The sequence below is a fragment of the Cygnus atratus genome, chromosome 1, assembly GCF_013377495.2.
Source record: "Cygnus atratus isolate AKBS03 ecotype Queensland, Australia chromosome 1, CAtr_DNAZoo_HiC_assembly, whole genome shotgun sequence".
NCBI lineage: Eukaryota > Metazoa > Chordata > Aves > Anseriformes > Anatidae > Cygnus > Cygnus atratus.
The window spans coordinates 95,839,327-95,865,914 of NC_066362.1; the positions used below are offsets into that span (position 1 = coordinate 95,839,327).

The 26,588-nt window shown below is 46.2% G+C and overlaps 1 protein-coding gene across 1 annotated transcript in view; it reads left to right on the forward strand.

The window, feature by feature from the left end:
• The window catches only part of GAP43 (growth associated protein 43), an 81,782-nt gene that overhangs the window by 48,679 nt on the left and 6,515 nt on the right, over positions 1 to 26,588 (forward strand). The window contains exon 2 of the mRNA XM_050711134.1: positions 10,340 to 10,964. Coding sequence (XP_050567091.1) covers positions 10,340 to 10,964 — 625 coding nt within the window. The remainder of the gene's footprint in view (positions 1 to 10,339; positions 10,965 to 26,588) is intronic.

Below are 26,588 nucleotides of genomic sequence, written 5' to 3' on the forward strand. Positions count from 1 at the left end.
ATAGATAAGAGCACAGCTTAAATATTGCACAATCCTTTGTCTTGCTACAACACCATGCATTTGAGACTCTTGCAACACTAGGAATGCTAATTCAATTAGATTCAGAGTCCTTTTGGAACATAACAATGTCCTCTCTCCCAAGTCGCTTGGAGCAGCAGACCACAGAGGTCTTGTGAAAATTACCCCTGGTGAAAATGATGTTGAAATCAATAGAATTATGCCCCCACTTTAACCATCCAACATTGCATTTGGCCTTGAAATTCCAGTAAGATCTCAGTGCAATTGTTTGTTAATAAGCTGTAGAAACTTCAGGATAGGAGGAACAGAGAGATAAGGCCTAGGTTTTCTCACGGTTTGCTGTGCCAGCAGTATCCCAGAGCTCATAGTGGGCCCACAGACCTATTCCTCTATGTGATATCTCAAGCGTAATTTAACTTAACAAAGGTGAGATTAAGAATGAAGGAGATAGGGGACCTCTCTCCTTTCTCTGCCTCTGCTTGCACATTAAACACATACAAGGAAGGGAAAAAAAAAAAAAAAAGTAGGCCAAGAGTAATTTCACAAAAAGTTTTCTGTAAGGTCTCTGACATCCAAGACATGCTGCTGCTGTGAAAAATTCAGATCTATAAGAGGTGGCCATGTCTTACCCATTGCTTGTAGTGAGTCTATACGCGTGCTGTCATGAGAGCCCTGTTTCCTGCCCTGCAGATCATCTGTGGGGCAACCATCAGCACCAGTTGTACTGCTGAAGTGAGGGTGGGTAGAGGGAAAGGCCAGGGCAAGCCAGAGGCAAAAGTAAATCCATATGCATGATGGCAACCTCTGGGTCAGGCAAGCCCAGATGGGCACAAAGAGCCACAACACAAATCACTGAACTGAGCTGCTGTGAAGATCAGAGCCAGAGCTCAAAGCTGTCGTTCTCTGCCTTCAGCAACAAGGCTGACCCGCCTAGTGGCACCAGGGCTGGTGTTAGCAAGGTCAGGCAACACCACAGAGCAAGAAGGTGAGCCGGCAGAGCCAGTCCTGGCTGGGAAGGAGAGGCAGGGCCACCGAGACCCATTGAACTCTTCAGAACCAGAAGCTGAGGGGAAAAAAAAAAGCTGCCCCTGTAAGGAGATGGAGTCTATACCAATGGGCAGCAGTCTTTACTATGGATTCATTCTCTTTGGGGATCTCTGAGGATACAAGATCCTGATACACATGGTTCAGCTCTGCAGTGAGTGTGTGGGATTGGTCTATCTGGAAAAGAAAAAAAGCTGAAGAGATTATGAGTGAGGTATTTTAGGCTGAGCTGTTTTAGAGCTGGTTTGTCAAGTTATGTAGGAGACCTGCAAGCCTGGTTGCTTGGTTGTGCTGCAAGCAGCTCTGGTGGTTTGAAAGGTTGTTCTCTGCTCCCTGGGGAGAGGGGAAGCTGTTGGCTGAAGGTGGTGCTGTGGGTTAGGCTCTCTTTCAGGAGGTTGGAAAAACGAATGATGAAGGTCTGACCGGGAAGAATAATGAGGAGTAAGAAGGCAACTCTAACTTTACTGTCCTTGCCAGATCTTGATCAAGAATCCTGGTTGTGACTTCTTCAGGTCACCCTGTAATTTCAGTGAGGTGCGACACCCCTGTCCGCCCAGCCCCAAGTTAATCTGCTGTTTGTGGCTGTGGGCACAGGTAGCAGCTGCAGGCTTTCACCTAGCAGTAACTGCAGTCCAGGAGGAGAGAGACCTTTCCTGCTTTGTGCAGGTGCTAGGTGTAAAGTGGTGAGGGATGCAAGCTCTTGTTGAAATACAATTTCATTGTAGGGCGGTTCATTGTGGAGCAGCATGGGAAGGCAGTGGAGGCTGTTGCACAGCCACAAGCATTTTCCTAAGGAAACGTTGGTTGACACGAGCATGGTTGATAGGGTGGTCTGTACTGAATGAACAGGATATTTATGAGATCACCTTGCCTCCCCTGCAACACTGCAGCAAAACATCAGATTTCAAGAGCAGAGTAAGCATTGCCCTCTGTGCTTTTCAAGTAGTGTGACACAGAGCTATGAGTGAAGGACCTGGGAGCTGAACACCCTTCACTCCCCACCCGGATTTCCTCTCCTGTATCTCCCTGCCACTGTAGAGATGCTGCTCTATCTCATTTCCCTCCTCCACTGTCCAGGAAGGGGAGGGAGCAGGAGAGGCCCTGTCCAGATCTGTCAGACATCAACCCAATCACTCTGCTTATGGACAGGGCCAGCTCCCCAACAGGGCACTGTTGCTCGCAGGAATAACCTGGCTGCTCCTGGAGAGAAGCCCGTGGAGGGTCCCCAGGACCACTGCTAGCCCAGTGCCACGGAAGTGACAGCCAGGGCTGTGCAGCAAGGTGGCATGTGCCAGAGAAAGCACTGCCAGCACTTCTTTCCGCTGTGGCGCAGACAGTCATACCGATCTGCTCCAGGAGACCCTGCTCAGCTATTTAGCTGCCCATTTTCTCTGGGTATTTCTCACTGTCATGGCCTTAGGATGTGGATCAGTGATTTTTTTTCTCCATCTCACCTGCACTCCCCCTTCCTCTTTATTGCACCCCTCTCAGTGTGCCTGTTACTTATTTACCTCTCTTCATTCAGTGGCTTGGCTTTGGCTAGCTTTTACCTCTTCCCTGCCTTTCCTTTTCTCCTCATTTGGTTCCTGTGTTGTTCCTACTCCTCCACTCTCATTCCTTTCCATCTCTGCCTTGAGCTCTGCCATCTCACTCCTCCAGCCTTCCCCCTTACCAGACCAGCCTTTGCAGAGCCTCTTCTATGCACTTAGGGTTTCATCCCCACACCTTCCTGTCCCTGCTCACCTGCAGAGTGGCAAGGCCTGGGGCTGTGCTGGGCGGGGAGGTCACTGCTGCAAGAGCAGAGCCCACCCTGCAAGCAGTTTCCCAAGCCACTGGGAATTAATCTGCACTTTGTTTTCCCTAATTGCTGGAGATGTTTGCTTGACTTTAACAAACCTATAAGTGCTTTCTTAGAAGATAATTGCCCTCATTCCCAATGAAATAAATTAAAATAATAATAATAAAAAAGGAAAGAATACAGCCCCATGGTTATCATCAAGCAGGGAGGAACCTACTTGATGTTCTGCTCTCCCTCGTCACTAGGTTGAGTGATTTCATGGCATTAGGGTTAGTTGCTGCCAGCAGGAGGTACCAGAAAAAATCCAAGGCTAACAGGCAGGTTAAAAAGCAGGTTTAGAGACTGGATGGTCCTGGGGCTGAGGCTTTCGTGGTTACACTGCTGGCTGCAAAAACCCTGGACAAAGCATCAGGGAGCACCAGTAGGCTCTGAACTAGTGATAGGGCCCCAGCCTAGCTGCTCATGGACTGATGGTCCCAGCACAAAATGCGTCACAATTCTGAGGTGCAACCCAGGAAAGGTCAAATTAACCCCAAAGAACAGCAATGGAAGGGCTTGCAGTATCTCTGCCTGCAGTTTATTCAGGCTAGAGAGAAGTAGGGACATTTCCCACCACTGGAGCTGTGTGCAGACCTGTGTTCCCACATAGGGGATGGGGTAAGAGCTGCTGCTTCATGTGGAAGTGGCTCCAGAGACACTGCGTAACCCTGGGCTCTGGGGAGGCTTGGCAGCTGCCTGCACGAAATCTCAGGGAAGCAACTCAGAGCTGTAAATTAGCCTCTGGCCCTTGGCTGTGGCTAGAGCAGAAGGAAATGTGTCCAGCTCTCACTGGGGGACGGGTGCTCTGGGCCATCAGAGATCAACAACAAATCCCCGAACATTTTTGTGGAGGCTAAAACTGAACATGAAAAGAGGAAGAGAGAGAGCGAGAGAGAAAAGGTGGGGAGGGAGGGAGATAATTCAGGATTTCATTGCCTGTTCATGGTCAGCAGAGTATGCAGGGATTCAGAGTGTGAAGGTGATACTTTAAAATAATTCCCATAGCAGCAACTATCCTTGCCAAAACCACCCAGAATGGGACCACCCAAACCACAGTCTGAGTCTGGATGAAACTTCTCTATAGTCCAGTGACATTCAAGTTTTTGTCTGTCTAAGCACATCTGCAGCAGAAATCTCATTTTCTATGAATGGGCTTTTCTAACCAAAGCATAGTTCAAATGATTTTTTTCACCCTTTTGATGAATTTCTTCATCACGGTCTATTTTAGAAGAGAATTTACACTGTTTGCTTCGACACCTTCCTGCTTCATTCCCAGGCTTCAGCCCCTTGATCTGAACATCTACTCTGTCTCCTTCTGGAGCAAAACAAGTATTTTCCTCCAAAAAGGAGACCGAGCACAGCTGACAGCACAGTATGTGCCAAAATCCAACCTGAAGCAAATCTGTTGATCCTGAAGCATGGATGTTGATCATGCCAAGCACCCAAGACCTTCAGTACAGTCCACACAGACCTTGTGCTCTCAAGTGTCTTCACGCACTTAGGCCGTACCCCAGGGTAAACACGTGCCCTTGACATCTACGATGTAAAAGCACTGCTTTGGTGGGCTGTAACCCAGTCCTCTCTCTGAGTTTTTGAGCAGAAAGATGAGTGGATACATCCTGTGCACCACGACCACAGGCACGCTACACAGAGCCCAGATGAGACCCAAGGCAAGTCCTGGACATGAGCCACTTCGCATCAGCTTCAGGTGCAAGGCACTTCTTTCTCTGGCCCAGCCTGCAAAGGCAGCGTAGGCATTACTGATTCCTTTCTGCATTTAACTACTGGAGCTATAGGAGCTTCAAGGTAGTAGATGACACTGTGGTTCACCACCAGCTTGACAGAGTGACAAATGCAAGAGAGATTCAAAAAACAAGTGAGGAATGTGTAATGGATTTATTAAGAAGGCACACTGAAAATACCTAGATGGGTCTAATTTAGGTTATTTTCCACCTCTCTTCTCATACACATAAGCATAACATCCACCCACCTGCCTGACCATCATTAGCCTGTTCCATTCCAGGTACCGTAAAACAGAGGGGAAATTTCATGTGTGAAAGGATCTCATAGAAAAAAGGATGGAAACTCGATCATTGCTAGAGGATTTGAAACTAGAGAGCTGATACCCTGCTAGTTACACACTGGGGAACCATCCTGCATAAGCCTTTGGAGACATGAATTAACCTTTTCTCTCCCAAGGGTGTTTTTCCCACCATCACCATAGCCAGCCTGGGAAAAAAAGGAACTCTGTTTGTTTCCTCACCTCGCAGACAGGTTGTGCTGAGAGGTGCCATCCTCTAGCCAGGTGTCTTCACACCATTTAACTGGGTTAAAAAAAGCTGTTCTCTGTGCTAAATTGCTTCCTCACTTCACAAGGCGTGAAAGTCTTTTCTCTCTCATGCGTCCATGCTTCACTCCTTCTGGGAAGACAGCTGGTCTTTTTTAGTAATGCATTTTGCTCTTTAAATGCTGTCTCTGAGACAAATCAGGTCACTGAGCCAGGCCCACAAAAGCTTTGAGGTGACTCAGTCTTGTGAAATCAGTGAGAATCAGGTGCCTAAATTTCATTGTGAGTCTGGGCCCAAGTGACCTTGAATGACATCAGTCAAACATACGTTGTGTTCTAGCCAAGATTAGAGCATGGTTTGAGATGTACCTTAACCCCACAAATACTCCGGCTGATTAGTTGATTCAGCACTACTTTACCTAGTCAACGGAATTCCACACATACCTTAGTGCAGGTGTCATGGAAATGTCATTTTTTTCTTAATATGAGGGTCTCTCTCCAACCCCTCATCCAAAACACAGAGCTACATGACTGTTTTTCTGTCCTTCCGCTGTGGTTACAGTTCATTGCTCTATCTGCTCTTCTCAAACACAAATCAGCCCCTCTGATGCCAGGCCATGAGGTGCACCACAAGAGAGAAATGGGTAAATGGCAAGCAAAGACAGAAACACAGTTTCGTCCTTTCTTGCTTTGCCTATGTATGGCTGTAAGTACACTGACGTGGAAAACATCTGATTTCTCCATTTCACCTTTCTTGCCATACCAGCATGTGGGGTGTTTAGATGGGCCTAGAGGTTAAAGCAATGCCTTCTTCACTCTTTGTCATGTTTCGATGCCTCTGTAAGCTTTGCTTTTGGAGATGGAAGGTAGTAAGGTGGCCAAATTAGAAATCTTGGGGCCATAGGTCAATGCAATTTCCAGATTCCTGTTACCTAAGAACTAGCCTCTTCCCTATGTGTGTCCTCAACATTCATTTCTCATCTCCTAATCTGAGCTATGTGACAGCAAGGAAAGTCTCACTCGCAGGAACAGTCTGCCTGGGAAGGGATGTCCTAGAAACCTGGAGGTGTGGCAGACAAGCAGATGGAGATGGTGAGAGGATCATCCCTCTCAGATCGGAAAGATGATGTGGGCTGTGTAGATAGCGACATAAAAGCGTAGCAGTGCATTTCATGAGGGCGAAGCTTTCCCCATTGGCTTCAGTGGGTACGCGGGGATGTCCAAATGAAAAAGGATGTGTTTGACTATGTATATCCCTTATTACATTCATATAGCTATGTATCATCCACCCTCAGTGTATTCAAGTCCCACCACTGAAAGATCTATGATTTGTTTCACACTAAAAGAAACAGGACATTTTCTCCATGTAGAATGAGAATACATTGCAGGCACCCTTAAAAAATCATGAATATTTCAATATTAAGTACTAGTGTGAGTTTCCTTTACACATAAATGTGTAGATGAAAGGGGTTTGTGATCAAATAACAATATATGAAACTTATCCTTACCGGATCTGATTTTTGGCTGGGGGCTCTATATTCTGTACAAACATGAATAATAATAGCCACTTTTATACCAGAAGTCACAATACTATGACCAAGTTGTCATACACGCATGGCAGATAGATAAGACAGAGAGATTTCTTGTTTTCCACTGTGATGCTTTTGAATACATCCCGGCAAGGCTGACTCACCCTTTTAGCTTTCCAAGGAAGATAAATTGCTTTCCAGGAGCTTCATTGTATACAGGTTATTTTTGAGCAGCTTCCTTAATTAAGGTTTATCTGCTGTGTGCATAATCCACAGATGAAGAGCCCTTGTCTCTTTCTGTGAGAACAGAAGATTCCCTCTGAACAATCTGTTTCTCACCCAACCAATTGTTACGCAACATGACATACATACCAGATAGATATCGTGTCCTACCCCAGAAGTAGCTGCAGGCCAGTAGCCTGAAAATAAGTCATTTCAAATGCTCAGGATGCTTCAGTGGGGAAAACCTGAATAGAAATGGGATTCATGAGGGCCACTAAGAGCCATCCAAGCTGGCACAGACACACTATTAGTACATTTCTGTAATCCATGACCTTAAACCCCATCTCTGCCCCAGCCTCGTATTCCTTATCTTCTATATCTGAATTGATGCTGAAAGTGCCCCGTTGGAAATATATTTTGCAACCGTGAACCTTGCGATCTGGCAAGGACTCAAACTTGATGTCATCCCAACTGGGATAAGAGGACAATGATGTCATCAGAATAGCAAGAGAGCCTTTTAGCTCTGTAATGCAGTAGGTGCGGGTGAGAGCTTTCATTCTGACATCCTTGGAGAGAAAAAGTGCTCTCCTTACCCTGCCAGGTAAAGGTGAGCCCTGCAGGGCAGCAGAGTCACAGCTCTCCAGGATGTCATCTGTCAGAAGAGGAGGAGAGCCCACCCTGTGGTTCCCCTGGTTCCTGCTCCTGCTAGCAGCAGGAAGGAGAGAAGCCCTTGCAGGGTTACATAGCCCAGGTAACAGGGTAACTCCAGGGGAAGAAGTCACCAAGGCATGCAACAGGTCACATTTCATCAGAGCTGTCCTGGTTGGTTCAGAAGGTACCTGAGATGTGAGAGCAGCAAGGCTAGTGGCAAGAGAACTCTCCCTTCATCTTTTGTTTTCATCTTTTGTTCCAAGATTAACAATTTTGTCATGATCACTAGTGGTTTTGGAAGAATCAGATATATAGTACTGGACTTTTAGTGTCTTGTAGGTATCTTTCCAGCCTCCCACTCCTGCTGCTGTTTGAAATTGGCCACAGACCTTAGTGAGAGAGAGTCAAAGCTAGGGCATCCAAGTGTTACCTGATGCTAGAATGAAATACCTAATCTATGCCCATATTGCTGTGGCTTCAGTGTAATGCAGACATATTCAAGCTCTCCATAAACAGGCTAGTCCATAATGTTGCCACAGTGATTCAGGACTTAGTGCAAACTGCAAAACTTGCCTAAGGAGTAGGGTAGATGAACCTGTGCAGGACTTTGCATAACTTGTCTGGATCACAGCTCTTCCCCAAACCTGCTAGTTTAAAGCTACTTTGGATTTGCTTTCATCCCCTTGTGCTGAAATGAGGTTGAAGAGCTTCCCCCAGATGCTGAATAACACAATGCAACGTTAGCTATACAAGCAAAAGACACACATAAATGGTTACAACACGCATCGTCCTTACACATAACCGTCCCCTGCTGCCTGATGAGCTGCCATGAACACAAAGGCCCACTTTCCAGACCACACCACTTAGTGTACTTGGGGAAGCGCAGCTGTAACTGCTCAGCTCTGCCCCTCTGACAGCTACAGCCACCATTTTGTTCCCAGGTGCCAGCAGGAACATAACCTCTTATGCCAAATTGTGTGCATTAATATCAGTTGTGCATTTATTCATAGGCTCTTTCATTCACCCCCTACATAAACATGCTGGTAACTAGTCTTGCTGCCAGGTTTACGTCCTAGAGTGTTCAGACCATCCTCACCCCTGCACAGATGTGTGGAGCAGGTCTTTTCTTTCATGATTTGGGGTCGCTCGTTCTTTGGTCACCGTACCCACTTAAGATCATCCCTGTTTACCTGGGGAATAATCCTGCCTGGGCACCAGTGCCAGGGCAGGGGACCCTGTCCAAACTGGTGTCCCCAACTGGATATGGTGGGTACCGCCTCTGGCATGCTGGCGGCCACGCGTTCGGCTCACTGACATGGCTTTGCCCACATGTGGGTGACTGACCCTGTCTCACATCGGTGCTTGCACCCTGCAGGGGGAACGACCGCCTCCAGTCTGTTTCCCAGTGATTGCTGCCAGTGTGTCCCGTCAGCTGCCATCCTCTTCACATGCAGGGCATTTCCAGTGCCATGTGCGCATAATGCAGCATCTCCTTCTCCCTTATTCCTGCTGCACTCTTTATAAGTGTGTTGATAGACTATGTCCTCTCTCTGCTCTTCTGGTCCCGGGCCTTTCCCCATATGGCATCTCTCAGTTGCAGTGGCCTAAGGAGCAGTTTCCTCTTCCCACACAAGAAAAAATGCTTGGTGTCTTTCTCAGTCAGCTCGTTTTCTTTCTTTTGTGACCTGAGCCAGCGCTGGAAACCAGGTGCAGACAGCAAAGAGGCCAGTGCCTCTGCTTCAGAGTGGCTCTTTTGAATGCTTCCCATTGGGAATGTTAATAGAATGGTGTCCTTTCATCAATATGCAGCTGAGCTGCTACTTGCCCAAGAGCTGCTAAATTACTGGGTTGAAGCATGAGATGTCCTGTACTTTCAGTGGGAGTTTGCAAGCGGAGCATTATCTGTCTGCAGCAGACCAGCATGAAGCACAGGCTCTGTTTTGGTCCCATTTAGGCCTTTAATGCATGTCTTAAGTCTAAAAAACATGGGGAACGTCTGTTCTGTGTTGTAAGGCTGAATTCCACCCAATAGAGAAATAATAATCATCTGCTGGAATCGGAAAGACTGATATCTATCTGCCTATTACTCCTTCATTGAAACCATGAGTGGGGAGCAGAGAAAAAGTGCTTGAAGTGCTTGCAGACAGGGCATTTGTGAGGCGTGTATCTGTGTGTGTCTGGCAGCACGCATCTGCCATAGGGTGGGTAGCAGTACTATTCTCTACGGGCAATCCTGAACTGAAAAGCTATAAAGCATAAAGCACTTGGTGTCATTAGAGTCACACACCTGTGAAACAAGGTATCATTAAAAGGGAACAAAGACTTGAAGGCATAGGTGGATTTGGAAAGACGGTGAAATTTGCCCTTGGAGAGTGTTTTGAAAATGACTAGGGGAAAAAGAGTGGTAAATTTCAAAATGGATGGGAAAATAAATCATGGCAATAGTGACAACCCAGCTGGTGCAAGCTTTGCCACACAGCCAAGGTGCTCTCAGTGTTGTTGACAGAGATGATGAGGTGCTTTAAATTCCTGTTACAAAAGCCCTGTGTCTGTTCAGCCCTAGGATGAAATTAGAGCCACCTGGCTTCAAAGCCTTGCCAAATTGAAAGGCTGCTTCAAAACTTGTCACCTGTTAGGAGGAGGGGAAGGTGGGACACTCCAAATTAAATGAGAGCCTGGGCTACACCTGAAGAAGTCTTAACTTATCTACCTGTTTTCTCCTCTGCCTTCCTCCCCTGTTCTTTCTCCAAGGTTGAAAAAAATGAGGATGGGGACCAAAAGATTGAGCAAGATGGCATCAAACCAGAAGATAAAGCTCATAAGGCAGCCACCAAAATCCAGGCCAGCTTCCGTGGACACATAACAAGGAAAAAGCTCAAGGGAGAGAAGAAGGGGGATGCCCCGGCATCTGAGAGCGAGGCTGCCGACAAGAAGGACGAAGGCCCTGCTGGTGGAGCGGCCGAGAACAAAGAGAGCGAGGCTCCCGCTGCCACAGAGGCTGCTGCCGCTGACAGTGCCCAGCTGGAGGAGGGCAGCAAAGACAGCAGCGCGCCAGCGGAGGAGAAAAAAGGAGACGGAGCCGCTGACACGGGCTCAGAGCAGCCAGCCCCACAGGCTGCCACTCCTGCTGCCTCCTCGGAGGAAAAGTCTGCTGCTGCCGCTGCCGAAACGGAAAGTGCCACTAAAGCTTCCACTGATAACTCGCCGTCCTTGAAGGCTGACGAAGCCCAAGACAAAGAGGAGCCTAAACAAGCCGACGTGCCTGCTGCTGACACCACTGCCACCACCACCCCTGCCGCAGAGGATGCTACTGCCAAGGCAACAGCGCAACCCCAAATGGAGACAGTGGAGAGCAGCCAAACCGAAGAGAAGACAGGTGAGTGAATGCCTCGGCAGGGAGTGGGCCTCTCCAGAAATGGATGTCTCCCTAGGTATCTTGGGGATGCATCTGAGGCTGGCCAGCAAGGGCCAGCAGAGGAATCAGAATGAGGGTTAACAAGGGAATTCATTTTAGGGGCAGGGGATGCGCATGCTCTTGCTTAACACCCTTTTCTCTGCTTCCCAGCAGCTTTTGGAAAAACCGCATCTCTTCTTGAGGCTCTTGCTCCTCTAGGTGGAGGTGCCATTTAGGCCTTTTTTTGTGGAGTCAGTCAACTGTGGGGCTTGGAGGAGCCTGGAGAGCTCCCAGGCTCTGCATACACTAAAAAGGGAGGTGAACTTCCCAAGTCACACCAACACACAGCTCCAGTGGGGCAATGAAACAGCCCAAGCTGATACCAGCTCACTGGAGACTGCCAACTAGAGCTGGAAATCTCACAAGGGAAAAGCCCTCTCATACTGCAGGCGGCCATTTAGCCTTGCTGGTGGGATGGTAAAGAAGGAGCCAACAGGGTCTTTTTCTCATCTGCCTGTGATTGGGTGAGATTGTTGGTATAACTCCATCCTCGTAAGGAACATATTATCAGCATCACTTTCATCCAAACCAGTAGTACTTTTAGCCTGTGACAGCCATGCATATCACTTGCATGAATCTTTTAGACATGTGTCAGCTGGGTTAGACCCACACGATAATGGGATCAGGTAGGGAAAGGGAAGCTTAAAGGCCCTGACAGCTCTGTGAATGAGGACAGAAGAGAGAGTTGAATACAAACGATCGCTCTAGGAGGTATTTTCAATTCTTTGCTCCTGACCAAGCTGCAAGTCTGTTTAACTACTTCCCCTGGGAAGAAGTGAAAGTTTTGAGAGGCAAAAGTGAGCATTTTTGACAGTGGCATAGTGTTTACAAACCATAAAGAAGAGCTGTTTTTGAATTACAATACTGAGACTGGTAGAAAATATGTCAAAGGCCTGGGGATGCTTTTGCTCTTGTTCCTTACCTTCCTTACATTATCAAAGAAAGATAAATAAAAGAAAGTTTACATCAGAAGTAGGCACCATGTGAAACTCAATCAAGAGGAAGTGCCAAGCATAACTGGCCTCCACATTCATGAGACACTCAGTTGTAGGAGGCATTCTGCATTCATTAGCTCATTGAGGAACAAATGTGGTCTATTACCTTGAAGTTCATAAACAGCCTTATATAAATGCTATAGAGCCCCTACATCCAGTCTTACCTTTACCAATGTTTCTTTTCATTTCATTTGGTCCGCTACTTTTTTTTGGTCACAAATTACAATTCCTGCACTCTAATTAGACTTCCATCTTCATAGGTAGCTCAGGGCTTCAGGTAACTCTGTACCCACTCTGCAAAGTGGAAAGATAAGGAAGAACTTATCCAAAACAACCGATAAGCACTGAGAAAGGAGCTCATGCAAAACAATTGTGATTTAATGTGTGGACAAGGGGAGCTGTCCTAAAGAGTTTGACTCTAAGCCAAATGAACATAATAACAAAGAGATGCTTGTTTTACTTCCTTTCACCTAAACGTTTCTAGAGATAAGCCTTGAACTTGCATCTGCCATGCTGGCTTTTTGTGGTCCAGGTCTCCAGTTCTTTGTTTTCACTTTATGTGATGAGTTGAGTGGCAAAGTAAATGTTATGTGATTTGAGAAATCCAATTTGGTATGCTGCATGCTGTACTTGTTTTTATACATAGGCAAAGGTATAAACATTAATGGTAAAAGTAGGACAGAGTGAATCAGTGTTTTGGGGCTCTGTGTACACAGAATAATGAGTGCAAATTAACTCTTAGTTAAGATCTGCAATGCCTTATTCCTAAACAGGAATAGTGATTCTGTTTTGCATTAATATCCTATTTTTATTCAGATTAATCTGCTTTAATGGTTGGAGATAGGAAATTTATAGTAGCAGGCTATTTCATTTGCTTAATTTTACCTGTTTTCAATCATTGGTAATCAAAGAATGGTTTATTTCTATTCAGTATTCTGAGTTATTTGGAGCTATCTTCCCCATCGTCTTGTTGGCCTTAGCATCGCTCGAAGTGGGAACATTACAATTTAATACACATTTGCACATGATACAGCTACTTAGGTAAATATCTAGCCAACGGAATAAGTTACAAAATCTACAATCAAATATATATTTAAAAATGAGCTTTTAGTGATTATTTGACCGTTCAAGGCTAGTATGTGCATCTGTTCAGACTCATTCAATATGCATGCAGTAATACTCAAGCTTACAAATGTTTGCAGAAAGCAAACATGGAAGGTGTGTGGTCACAGTTAAACTGATATTCTCTTTAAAATGTTAATGAATATAGATTTTTTTTTTCTGAATTCCAATTCAAGGATGACATCAGCCTTCCAGTCACAAACTCGAACAGCTGGGTAAGTGCCCCCTGAGCCATGCAAGAAGGAAAGGGAGAAAGATTAAATAGGTCTTCTTGTCCATCTTTTTGAGGATGCTGGGCTGTGTTCTAAAATACACTCTACAGTACAATGTTCAGAATACTAAGAAGCTGCTTTCGCTTCAAAGCATCTTCCATAGAAGAGCATCATCACCAAATGAAAGATCCCACAACTAGGAAATATTTCCTAATAGAAAGCCTAAGTTCGCTTTTTTCTTATCTTCATCCTGTTACTCCCTCTCATCTCTTCATGCCTCTCTGTTTCTCTCTTGGTACTCACTCCTTCCGTAGGCTTAAAGACATGCCTCAACATTTCTTCCAGCCTTTCCCCAGCAAACACAGCACTGGTGGTTGCTGGTGTGGCTGCAATAGTTTGGTCATTCATGAAAGAGGGAGGGCTACCAAACATCTGCCACTTCAGTACTCTGCCAGCCTGGGGACAGATCCTCTTTCAGCTTCATCAATCCCCTTCTCCCAGAAGTTGTTCCCTTAGCTTTCAAAGGTCATTTCTTATCGTTTCTGTGATTGAAGACTGGCACAGTAGCACGCAGTGTCAAGCTGCCAAAAATAAATCAAATTGGCTCCTAGCCAATGTCATCGGTTGGCTGGTTGCCATAGCATGCTTGGCTGCTACTACTGCGAGGTGTGCCGACCATGCTACTTTTGTGCAGTGATGATCATCTGCCTCGAATTTTACTACAATGGCTGTATCACATTATCTGTGGATGTCTTCCCTGGTGCAAACATGAGAAAAAGTCAATGACATGTCGTATGCAGAGATTTTTCCCTTCATTTAAGGGCAGGACAAAAAAGAGGAGAGGAAAGGGCTAACTAACAGATAAAGAGAACTGCATGATCTTTAATGTTTAATATTTAATGTTTCTGGAGCAGGAGAGAGGCTTGGTGATTCTTCATACCATTCCCTAATTCCCCTGACAGACCTCAGCCTTCCTTGTTATTCAGTTCTACATACTCGACTTGTCTGTTGGTAATGGCTTAGGAAATGGCTTCGACCAACTGTCTTGTATCCAGTATTAGTTGTTCTCATATCCTGGGCATTCCCAGTTGCACAGTAGGGCAGTTTCTAAGCAATCCTCATTGTATCACCTCTGGGAAAAGTAGATGGATTCCGACCTGAGTAAGCCATGAAATGAGTTAGTGGACTTTGTTCAGCAGCTTATGGAGGACTGAAGTAAGAAGGACATCTTTTAGTTCTCTTCATGACTTCTGGTGGGCAACTTACATGCCAGGATGTTGTTCTCTTATTTGAGCTTCCTTGTAAATAAGCTTTCTTTTTATGATCCAGCTTTTGCCTCTTTGGAGTTGGAATTATGCTTAGATGCCAACCTACTCAAGAGGTCAAAACTGGTAGGAGGGAATTTATATATTACTTATGTATCACGATGTAAGATACATTCTAATCCATGTTGCATTGGCTTAAATCTGAAAAGTCTTCATGAAAGTCACTGCAAAGAGCTTACATTAATACAGCTTTGAAAGGAGATCAGCCCCCAGCACAGCAGACTATAGAAGATGGGATACTGTGTGCCTTATGGGGAGGAGAGAAGGTGAATACCACACAATGTTAGATTCTCCTTATACTCTCCGAGATTTTCAGGGCTCAGCTCCAAACCTGGCTAGCTCTCACATCAAAAGCACTCTTAGATTGTCAGGTAAGGATACAACAAAGCCCAGAAATGTGAAAGAGTAAATTGTGCCTAAAGAAACAAATTGGTCTTCTTTTGTTGGGAAATGAAGAATGCTTTCTCCTGCTTGATGAAATAGCTTTACAATGGAGCAGTTTCACAGCTGAAATGAAAAATCAGCCACATGACAATTGCTTTGCACGCATGTGAGCCCACAGTTCCCCCTGGGCCCTGTACCCTGCAAGCTGGGAACACTGGGAGGCACTATCTTCTCTTCACTTCCTTAGAGAGAGCAAGTCCCTACAGATCCTTTTTCATGGTTTAAAGTTGAATCAGTTCTTTGTTTTCAGTTCAATCAGCACATTGATTGAAGGGCAATACTTGCTGCACCTAGAGAGCACTGGCTATATGAAGATTTGGAAAGGGAGACTGTCTATTGTCATGTACAAGCCAGAGGGTACAGCCTACGCCACGCAAGAGGATTGCAGTTGTATAACTGGAGTTTTAGTCTTGGCCCATGGGTAGCTGGCAGGAGACAGAACACCCTCACTGCCATGCCTGTTTCACTAGAGCTTATCTCTGCTGCTACACCTGGCAGCTGAAGAAAGCAATGCAAATGCACCAGTCTTCCTGTGACTGCCCCAGAGGGACCAACTCTAAGCGTGCATGCCAGCATTTTCCTTTCTGTAGTACTACTCAAGCAAAAAAGTAAGAATATAAATGCAATTTTGGTTACCCACAACATGCTGAAAGATGACAAAGTATGTGCCTAGTCCTCAGCTTGTTTGAAATTTTTAACCTTTGCATTGTGTCTAGATGGGTACATGTGTTGTATATGTATTTCAGAGCCTGCAAAATGGTTCAGATAAATGTGTGAGGGGCAGAGTAAAAAAGCAGAATGTCACAATTTTTCAGAGAACAGGAAACTTACACACCACCTGCAGCAGGTGCAGGATTTCCTCTTCTCTTGCAGAGTGAAATATGGTCTTTGGTCCCATGAGTGCCTCAGGTCTGCTTTTTCCAAACGAGGTGTTCCTTACCCGGTAAAGGTGCGAGCAGTGCCATTGGTAAAGCAAGATCTGACCTCTTTTAATGAAATCCTAGGTGGCACTAAGTGTTTTTACTGATGACAAGGTGTGGGCTGACTTTGGAAAATGCCTTCTGAGGAGAGCAAATTAATCACTGTTTTGGACTAAGGGGGTACCGGTTCTTTTGGGACCTCAATAAGAAAGGTGTGGACAGTCAAAGGTGGTTAAGTGGTTTATTTTGTGAGGATGGAAATTATACAAAAGATGACAGCAATCCTATGTAATCACAGCTGCTGCAGTATCAGAAGAGGCCCTCCTCAATGATCACAGCAGGCTGTGCAGAGTTCTGTCCACTGGGAGGTTGGCCAGCCTCCCTGTTCTTCACAACTTTGTAGCATTTTTGCAAGTGAACAAAGTTATCAGTCTTGTACCTGTACAGTACTGAACTTTCTAGATGGTGCATACAGTGAGGTTTGCTGAGGGTGTTATACTCTTACACATCTCCATAGGAAGGAGCTCTACAGATGGTATTGTTAAAGGCAGTGCATGCTGATGTCACGGTATGTGCTTTTGTTATATAGTGGTCACTCACACTAACACACCAGTCTCTACAGTGAAAGCCCATGACTAAATTCAGCCTAGATTCTGCGTGAAATCAGTCTCTTTGTTACAAAGTCTTCTGCAGTGACCAACTACAACTGAAGTCAGACCATCTCCAGAAAATGGTCCAAAATCCCCATATGGGAGGAAGCCTTCCTGCCATAAACAATAGCCAGATTTTCAGGTGAGAAACGCTCAAATAGCAGACCAGTGGACAGAACAGACAGACAGACAATGAAACTTAAGTGGCAGCTGTTTGCTGTAGCTGCCAGCAGTGCTCTGCACCACCACCAGTGTCATCTCTTTATGCTAGGATCAAACTTTTCAGACAGATATAAGCTTGCAGGGTGTCAGCTGGAATTTACAGCTCCAAGGAGCAGCACTTTACAGACAGAAGTACTGGCCCTGTGGTACAGATGACTGCCATGCACTGAGGGATGGGACTGGGAAAGTTCACCAGGGCAGCACAATCAGATTAGTTAGACATTCCTCGAGTGCTGTATGATAGCTGCATTAACACTGGATTATCAGTGGCAGTTCAGTGATCACTTCCAATCTCTGCAGCAGCTCCGTGGAGTCTGGCAGGGTGAAGTTGTGCTCCCAAGGAACTGTGGGTCCATGCAGAGGAATGGAAGAACTGCCAAGGCAGGTCAGACCTAACATCCGTTTACTGTACTTCTCTAGCTGTGGCTAGCACCAAATACTGCTATAGGCAGATTTGGGATCAACTGCCCCTCTACAGCTAGGATCCATCTGTGTTCTCTGTCGCATAGGATTTGGTTTAACAGTTAAAACATGATGTATTATCTCTTGATACTAATTATAACTGGGGTTTTACATGGCATGTATAAATGCACAATATCTGACTAAGTGTTAACAGCTTTCCCAACTCCAACCAACTGTACAATGGCTAGAAAGATCACCAATGAATTGGCCACCATAGCCTTAAGTATCTTTCTTTACTTATGTTCATCAGAGAAAGAACAAAAGCTTCTGATAGCCCTACTTTACGCTGTTGCTCATCGTATATAGCATCATATTGTATGTGCATATGCACAGATGGCATAGTACCATAGCCCTTGCTATTCCTATCTTCCCTGACAAAAACACAAGCAATGTTTTCAATTGCTTTTTGTGTGAAAGCATTCCCAGGCTTCTTAGCATCTTTGTTGCTTTTTGATGAACTTACATCTCTTAAATCTATAAATGTCCTTTTTGAGATGGGGTGACAAACACTGTATACGTTGTATACAGTCCAGAAGAGGCTGTACTTGTATACGTGTACGTCCAGAAAGGCATTATTTCTTCTCTTTTTCTCCTTATCCCAGTCCTTAGGCACACTAACATCTTGGCTTTTTGAGCACAGCTACCCAATGATCATGGATGACTGCAATGATATCCAGGTCCATTGTGGACTTGAGAATTCTCCTTTTTGTAAAAGCACCACACAGATATTATATTTTTACACATAGTTGTCTGTGTGATTGGGCTGTGGCCAAGGGAATCAAAGAAATTTAATCAGTGGCATGAGGTCTTCAAGTCAGTGGTTGGCATGAAGACAGGTACTGGTATCAGCTGCCTGGGCTAGGTTCCACCTCCAGTTCTGGACCACCAACAGACTGTCCAAAAGCCCAACTCAAGCTAGCTCAACTTGGACAGGTCTCTAAGCGTAGTATATTTCTCAAGGGTACATTCATACTGCAAGCTTGACATAAAGGAGGGTTTCCTCATTCCCTAGCTTTTCTCTCTTCTCTCTTTCTCATTCTTTCTGAATGTCTTTCAGGCAGGAAATAGATGAGATGCATAAAGTTAATGTATGGGGAGAAATTATGTGACAGAGTGATACTGCTCTCTGCTTAGCTGTTCTCTGAAGGGAAGTTTGGTCTCTCTTTTCAAGTTAGTAGAGCTATGGCTTTCTTCGTGTCTTTGTATTCCCTGCTGAAGATTCCCCTTTGCATACCTTTTAGCTCTAGCGTTCTATACCTTATAAAAGGTCTTGATTTTATCATCTCCAATTGTGAATATGTGGTCTGTGGAAATGTGTCTTCTTCCTTTCTGTGTCCTTAGTGACATCACTGTCAGCATGGGACACTGAAACAGAGCTGAAAATCTCATCTGAGGTCTTGGCAGCCAGGAGTTGGACACCTGCCCTTTGCAGGGCTTCAGAGTAGTCAGGAAAAGAGCTACAGAAACCTGGACAGGGCCCAGAGATGCAAAGGAATATGCTGTTCTTCTAATGACAGAAAAATTGAGACTCAAGGCTTCATGTAAATAAGTCTTAGATAGAGGTCATAAGGTCCCAATTATCCAGTGTTCAAAAGACCACTCACTTTCCAGCTGTACCTTAAGGCAACTGCGAATGAGTCCTCTTTTCATTATGAAAGAAAACAGAAGGTGTAAGACGCTATTCAACCTCTCCATCTTCCTTCAGCAAGACAGTAATTGGGAATGCTAATAATGATGACTGGACATTACCTGTAACCTACAGGGCTTAATGAAGAAGAAAATTTCTCTAACATTTGGAAGAGCATCCAAATCCCTGTGCTAAAGTGGTGCAGTGCTGCAGAACCATAACTGACAATGCATTGCATGGACAGGGAAAGGGGTGGGAGAGCAGGAGTGAGAGCTATGAGCAGTCTGCAGTAGCATTCCCCAAGTGCTGCTGACTTTGGCAGAACTGTCTTGGCAGCTGTGAAAAATGTTTCAGAGACCTTACTGGATAACTACTTGAGATGAAAAATGGGATAAAATAAAAATAATTAAAGTTGGAGCACTGCAAAGTATTTTTAAAAATATCTTTGCTGTTCTTAAGGGATTTCGGCACCTGTTGATTTGGAAATGACACAAGCCTCTAAGAAGGAGGAGGAAAGTTGAATGCAAGCTTGTGTGGACTAAGTCCACAACTGCCTAGTTTTTTGATAAGTGTAAGACTCCTTCCCCACACTGGGTCTGGACCTAGAAATAAAAGAGTAAGTATTCCAGCCTTCACAGCTTGTTTTGCCTATCCCCAAATTTCTCTCTGAGCTTCCCTTCTTCCTCCATCCTTACTTCCATCTTTTACAGCCTGTTTGGAGGCAACACTCACCAGCTATAGCTATATCTACGTGGCTGAAATCTAAGCCTCACCAGTTTACGTAAGGCGAGGATTTCACATGTGATTTCAGCATCGGTGGTGTAAAGGATTCAGAGTAATCTTCAGTCATCAATACTGAAACAAGAGCTAAGCCACTGGAGACGCAGCCCTGGGCTGGACTCTGCCAAGCTGCAGTTCTGGAAGACATGCAAGTTGAAGGAGTCTGTGGTCTTAACCTCAGATCTGCTTGCAAATGATCTATATGTTTCTCTCCCTGTTTAGTGCTCAGTGCAAAATTGTAACACTGCCCTTCTGCTTTTCCTTGTGGTTGGAAAAGGTAGAAACCTCTCTGCATTGATGGGGCCTGATCAGAGACTGCTGTAATGTTCACTACAGAAATTCTGTCTGGTCCTTTGTCTACAGTCTGTTATTCAACTGTTATAGGGATCCAGATGGTCAAAGCGCAGTGAAAGGAAGTAACTTTATTGCCAAATAGAGAGTATGTACTGGCACAAGATCTCCTCTGTACTATACCTGGTCATCCTGTCCCAGTGTACAGCTCCTACTATGTGCCATGGACATTCAGGGTACTGCAGGTTTGCAAGTCAGTGGGACCAGTAACTAAAAGATCCTTCAACAGTGTAAGCAGTTTTGACACATGCCTTTAAGATTTTATTTGGGGGTGAAGGTACTCTTTGCACAAATCCATCCCTGCACTACCTGTCAAGCCTTAATCTGGAGATTTATCAGTGTGAACAGACACAGTGCCAGGCACAGGGACTAAACTTGACCTCCTGTCCATGACACGAGGTCTCCTGAACACACCTGATGCCCAGCAGCAAGTCAGTGAGGAGAAATGCACAACACTGCCACTGAATAGCACCAGTTCTGTGGATGAACGGCAGGCTTTGGTCTCAAGAGATACTAACCCAGTACTGTTCATTGCACTCAATAAAGACACACAAAATGAGAAAGAAAATGTTTCTTTCTGCCTCAGGCTAGAAACCTTCTTCATGGCTGAAGCCAAATGACTGTGAGAAAGATGGATGGAGTCACTGATTTCTACCTCAGGGAACAAAGAGAAAATTCCAGCCATTCCTAACTGATGTAGTATACTTCTTGTCCTCATTTCTAGCAAAACACTCACACGTGTTTCTACCAAACAGAGGGCTTGAGCCTCGTTGCAGCTCAGACTACCTCCATGCAGAGCTTCTGAGTCCTGCCAGACTAAATTTTTTTTTCTGTGAAACATGTCTTCATTAAAGAACCCCTTAATTTGTCAATAACGAACATAACATACCAGTACATCCCAATGGTGGTATTTCTAGATGAAAGTAGTAAGAGAACCTTTTGCCTGCTTTTATAGTAGCTAGTATGTGAGGGTCAGGTACTCCCTGAAGGGGACAGAAGACAAGATGGGCCCATGACCTACAGAGGGAAGCTGAAATCCAGGGAGCTTAACAAGCAAGCCGTTGGGCTGCTGGCTATGCTGGGCAATGTTTCCCCTGATGCTTCCTGCTGGAGATGTTCCATTTTGTATAAATTTATTATTTACTGAGGCTGGGATGCAGAGCTTGGTCTCCCCCATTCAAGATGAATGCCCTCACAGCCAGGCTACGGAGCCAATCTTCTCCTCTGGCCCAATGAATATTTAATGATTTATGGAAGTGGAACAGCTCCATCAGGAGGGGAAGAGCGAGAGAGACGTGTTCATTCATGTAGAAATCCCACAACATCTCTTTGTGACCACCATGCAGGACCCGAGCCAAGGACCTTTGCAGTGAATAGTATCAGCCAGAGGACCAGGGGAGACAACATGAGCACAAAACGGTGGGGTGCCACTGCCTCCGCTTCAGTGCAATTTCAGAGCAGCTCAGGCCTGGTCAAGTTCTTGCCTCAGATAAGGCTGGTTTCTGTGATGGTTGTCATCGAAATGATGATGCCCAAGGTGAGGGTACAGGCTGCTTCACCCTGAGTAAAAACTTTGGAGCTCTGCGAGTGGAGCTATGATAACTCACAACACAGTTGGGCTTTGTGGCAGACTTTGGCAATGTGTGAGGTGGTGGGCAAGCGGCTGCCCCTTGGCTCCACAGCCAAAGCAAGGCCACCTCAGCTGGCAGTGTCAGCAAAGAGAGAGCAACTGCACTGCTGAAATGTCCTTTGATGAGGGAGAGAGGCAGCATTGTAGGCTAGCTCAGCAGAGGGCCATCTTAGCACCCTGTATGGGTGCTTTTCCCACCACAGGAGCCGTACAGAGGAGCTTCAACTTTGCCACTCACAAGCCAGATGAGCCTCCTTCTCCAGTGTTTTGGGTGGTGTAGCATGGCTGTGCACAAGACATGGGGCTGACACACTGTACCTTTATGAGGCACATGTGTCCCCGGCATTTGCAGCTGACCTGCTGGGTGCCCTCATTAATCAATTCATTACCCGTCTAATCGAACTGTTTTAGTGAAAAGCCAATTAAGCCGAGGTGACTATTGTGGGGCAGCCACCCTGATGCACTTGGTGCAGAGCTCACAAAGTTTGGAGGATGGAAAGTTCCTCCTGCAGAAGGCAACCTTGTAGAGGGTAAAAACCACTCCCTTATTTGAACTAAACCCAGAACTACTGATGCTAGCTGCTGCCCCTTCACAGGAACAGATTTCCCAGGATTGCTCCTCCCCTGTCCCAGCTCCATGCTGTTCCCTTGGGTCCTGTCGCTGTCCCCAGAGAGCAGAGCTCAGCACCTGCCCCTCCACTCCCCTCATGAGGGAGCTGCAGGCCGCCATGAGGCCTCCCCTCAGGCTCCTCTACTCTGGGCTGAACAAACCAAGGGACCTTAGCTGTTCCTCATACATATTCCCCCCCAGACCCTTCACCGTCCTCATAGCCTTCCTTTGGACACTCTCTAATAGTTTTTTGTCCTTTTCATACTGTGGTGCCCAAACCTGCACACAATACTCGAGGTGAGGCCACAGCAGCGCAAAACAGAGAGAGACAATCCCTTACCTCAGCCAGCTAGCAGTGCTGTGCCTGATGCAACCCAGGGTAGGGTTGGCCCTTTTGGCTGCCAGGGCATGCTACTGGCTTATATTCAACCTGCCATCGACCACACCCACCAGATCTAATCTATGAGGTCACAAACCAGGGAGGATCAGGCTTTTGTGGTGTGAGTTAGGAAGGTGCCTGGTTGTCCATCCAGCTTTTCAGGATGAGTGCAGTGAATCCTACTCTTTCCACCCCTGGAGGGCTGTGATTAAGCAATCCAAGATAATGGATTTGGGGTTGAGAGGAGGGTTGCTCTGCACCAGCACTGCCACTCCACGTTTTCTCTGAGTGGGGATTTCCCCACATGTGTTCATGGTTCAAAATTCCTCTTCCTACATCCAGGCTGTCAGAACCTGCATGGTGACATCTTCATGTTGAAACAAACAGCAAAGGCTCCCAGTAGCTTCGGTGGGAATAGCATTAAGCCTGAAATGCCTCCCAGAGAGCTGCAGCTGTGTTTTGGTGCCCGTTCTGCACAAACACATTGGGATCCTACATGTGTGCACACCAGCTGTGCATATGGGAAATATTAGTAATATCTTGATGCAAAGAGCTGGTGTTGTTGATGTTGCAACTGCTGGGGACAGTTATTAACAAGATGGCTGTGGAAGGCCTGACAACAGGCATTTAATTCATTTTAGCATCAGATTTTCAGAACCTTGGTGTATGAAGATGGACTGAAACAAACTAGCAATCTCTAAATGAAATTTGTCTTTCGTTTCAGCACAAAATGGGAGAATGGCAAAGGGGAGAAAAAGAGACATTTTATATCCTCTCCTTGATTGTAATTCCCTGCCTTCAGCTAGATCAATATCACTTCTGCTAGAGATGGAGGCTGCTTTTGGTTTCCATGGCAATCTGGGTTGTTGGAGGCTTGCAGGCTCCATGAATCCCCAATTTATCAGCCTTCTAGGGTTTAATAATGGAGACCAGCAGTCAGGCTGCTTATGAATGGCACATGTCTTTTGGTCTGGGGGAAGGGAGGCGGGAGTGTGGTTTGTAGTAAGGGCTGCAGCAATTTGTTTCCCTGTCACTGACAGCTGAAGGGGGAGGAGAACAAGGGGAGGAGCAGCACATTAATTCTGGATGCACCAAAGGAATTTCTAGACCTTTTTGCTGCAATTATGGAAGATTTCCTCCTCTGGCCTCTTTTCCCTGAGCAACTTTGCTGAGGCAGGGGAAGAGAGCAACCTCACAGCCTGTCCTGTGTGACAAGGTAGGAGCTATAGACTGAGAACCCAAAGTCTCCAGCACTGCACATTTCCTTCCTGTCCTGAGCCCTCTTTATTTCAGGATCAGCAGTGCATGAATGCCAGCAGGCTGCCATTGTTTTGGGTTCATTTTTCTTCCACTACTGATCCTACCACAATTGCCAGGCTGATCAGCAGAGCTGTCACTTGCTGTGCTACTCTCTGTGCATCTGCCAGAACTATCCAAACGTGCACCTCCATCCCCAGATTGCTGTAAGCTTCACTCTGTGAATTAATTAGTTTTCTGGGATTGTCCTGGCTGCATGGCAATCACTGTCAGTCACTTCAGTAAGGCCACCTTTAGCTCATGTGGCCACAATCAACTCTGGGTGTTTCCATTGATTCTTATCTTTACTCTGATTTCTTCCCTATGATCTCATAGGACAATCACAGTAAACAGGCTAAAGAATAAATGGATGCATCTTGTCAAGACCCCGGTGCTCTCTCTAAACATGCACTCTGTTTCCAAACCATCCTCCAGCATTTAACCCAGCAAGAAGGAAAAGTTGGGTGACACAACAGAACACTGTTGCATGAGATGGTGACTTCTTGTTTTCCAATACATAAGCCAAGAACAGCTGCCAAGTGTTACATTCCACAGCTGGAAGCAAGTAAAAATATCTGTATTCAAGCTGTTCGAATCGCAAGGTATTTCGGGAATTAAAAAAAGGTAGCCTTTATGGTCTGCAGGACCTATGTGAAATCTGCAGGGGTAGGGGAGGTGAAGAGCAAACAACTGCTGGGTTATTTCTCCTCAGGTCTTCCTGTTTCAGGGAGGTAAAGTAATGAATGCCGTTCTTCTACCTCCCATCTTGTGATGGCTTGTGGGAATATTACTGAGATTGCTGCACATTTTGGCCTGAAATTGGGACTTTGTGGAATTTCAGAAATCACAGGCCTTTTTGCTGAGTACCAGGACCAAGGTGCAGCACCTATGAAGGTGCTGCTGTGTGCAGAGGAGCTGGCTGAGGCTGGAATGAAGAGCCGAGGAGACTCAGCCTCCTGGGTACACCACAAGCTCTTGGGTGACCACAGCCCAGCTCTTCATATTGTGCTCTCTCTAAAATGTAGATAAAAGCCTTTGCTTTCCTTGCTGGGATGCCACAAAAATTAAATACTTCCATGACTGTGAGTTAGGCCATCGTTATGGTGATGAAGACCAGTGCTTACGTTGCTGTCTGCCTGTAGCAATTTGGGAAGGTCACAATGGAGACAGCTCTTGACCTTCACAAAGGTCCACGTTTGTCATAAATGCATGATTTGGTTATTATAGCCTACATGATCTATATGTATATGTATATATCCTGTATGATCTGGATATTATATCTAAAAAGACCAGTACATTACTCCACTGGAAAGTCAAGCAGTGCGAGCACCCGTGGGCTGCATTTGCTTGTAACAGTGATGGCAGCTGAGAAAGAGGTGTTGTTACAGGAGAGCTCATGGCCTGAAAAACCTAACCACTCGGGAGTGGTTCTTCCAGTCCCAGGCTGGATTGCAATGGCCTCGTTATAGGTACTGTGCATGGGCAGTCCGGGCCAAAAGTGCTGGCGCTAGGCAGGAATAAAACACCTGCCAGCAGCAGACATGCCGTTTGTCTCAGCCTTCAGGCTTGGCTGTATCCATGCGTGTGGGAAGGAAACGGCGCCAGGAGAGAGGAGAGCCGCTCCTTTCCCATTCTTTAGAAAGCAAAAATGTTTGCAAATGTAGCTGTAACAGGGTTAACACCTCACATTCGCGAGGAACATCCCCCCTCTCCTCTCTCCACCCGCGTCCTCCACCACTCCCATGTCTCTGGAGACCCCGCCGCTCCCGCCCGGCAGCCCAAGTTGGGAGTTTCCATGGCAACTCGGCAGCTGGTGTCTAGACACTGTGAAAGATGCTTCGCAATGGAGCCGGGAGCCTGACTCCCTCAGCACCCCCTCCCCGCTGCCGTGCACCCCCAGCTCCGCTCCCCCCCTTCCCACCCTTGCAGGATGCCGACGCACGGTGGGATTTCCACAGTGCTGGGACCAAAGGCACCGGGAGGGAGGGGAAGGAGGGGAAATTCTTCAGCTGCTGGCTCGGCAGCCTGACAAGGTGCAAAGGCAGCTGGGGCGACAGATCTGGGGCTGGCTGTCCTCTGAGGACTGAGCAGGATTGGGGAAAGAGGCGGCTGTCTGAGCTTGGACCAATGTTGTCAGCCATGGGACTGGCAGGAGTTGTTTTTCTTCTCTCTGCTGGTGCAAAGGAGGTGGGCAGGCATGGGCTGAAACAGAGATGAGGTGGTCCAGGAGTGGGAGGCCCAAAATGCCATGTGTTGTGGCCATATTCACCTTTGTGTTTCAACCGTAACAGGCCATGTCTTATCCCTCATCCCCAGTATGTCCCATGTCCTCTTTGTCTGTGGCATCTATGAGCACAGCACATATTACCCCCATTTCCCTGCTTCTTTCCTGCTTCTTTTCAGCAGTTACTGGGCAGCTTTCCTGGACCTCCTGCCTGCTACTTGAGGTGGGGACATCCCACCCCACCACCTTCTTGCAGGGTTTGCTGAGGTCTCCCAGGTGCCGTGTGCCCATCGAGAC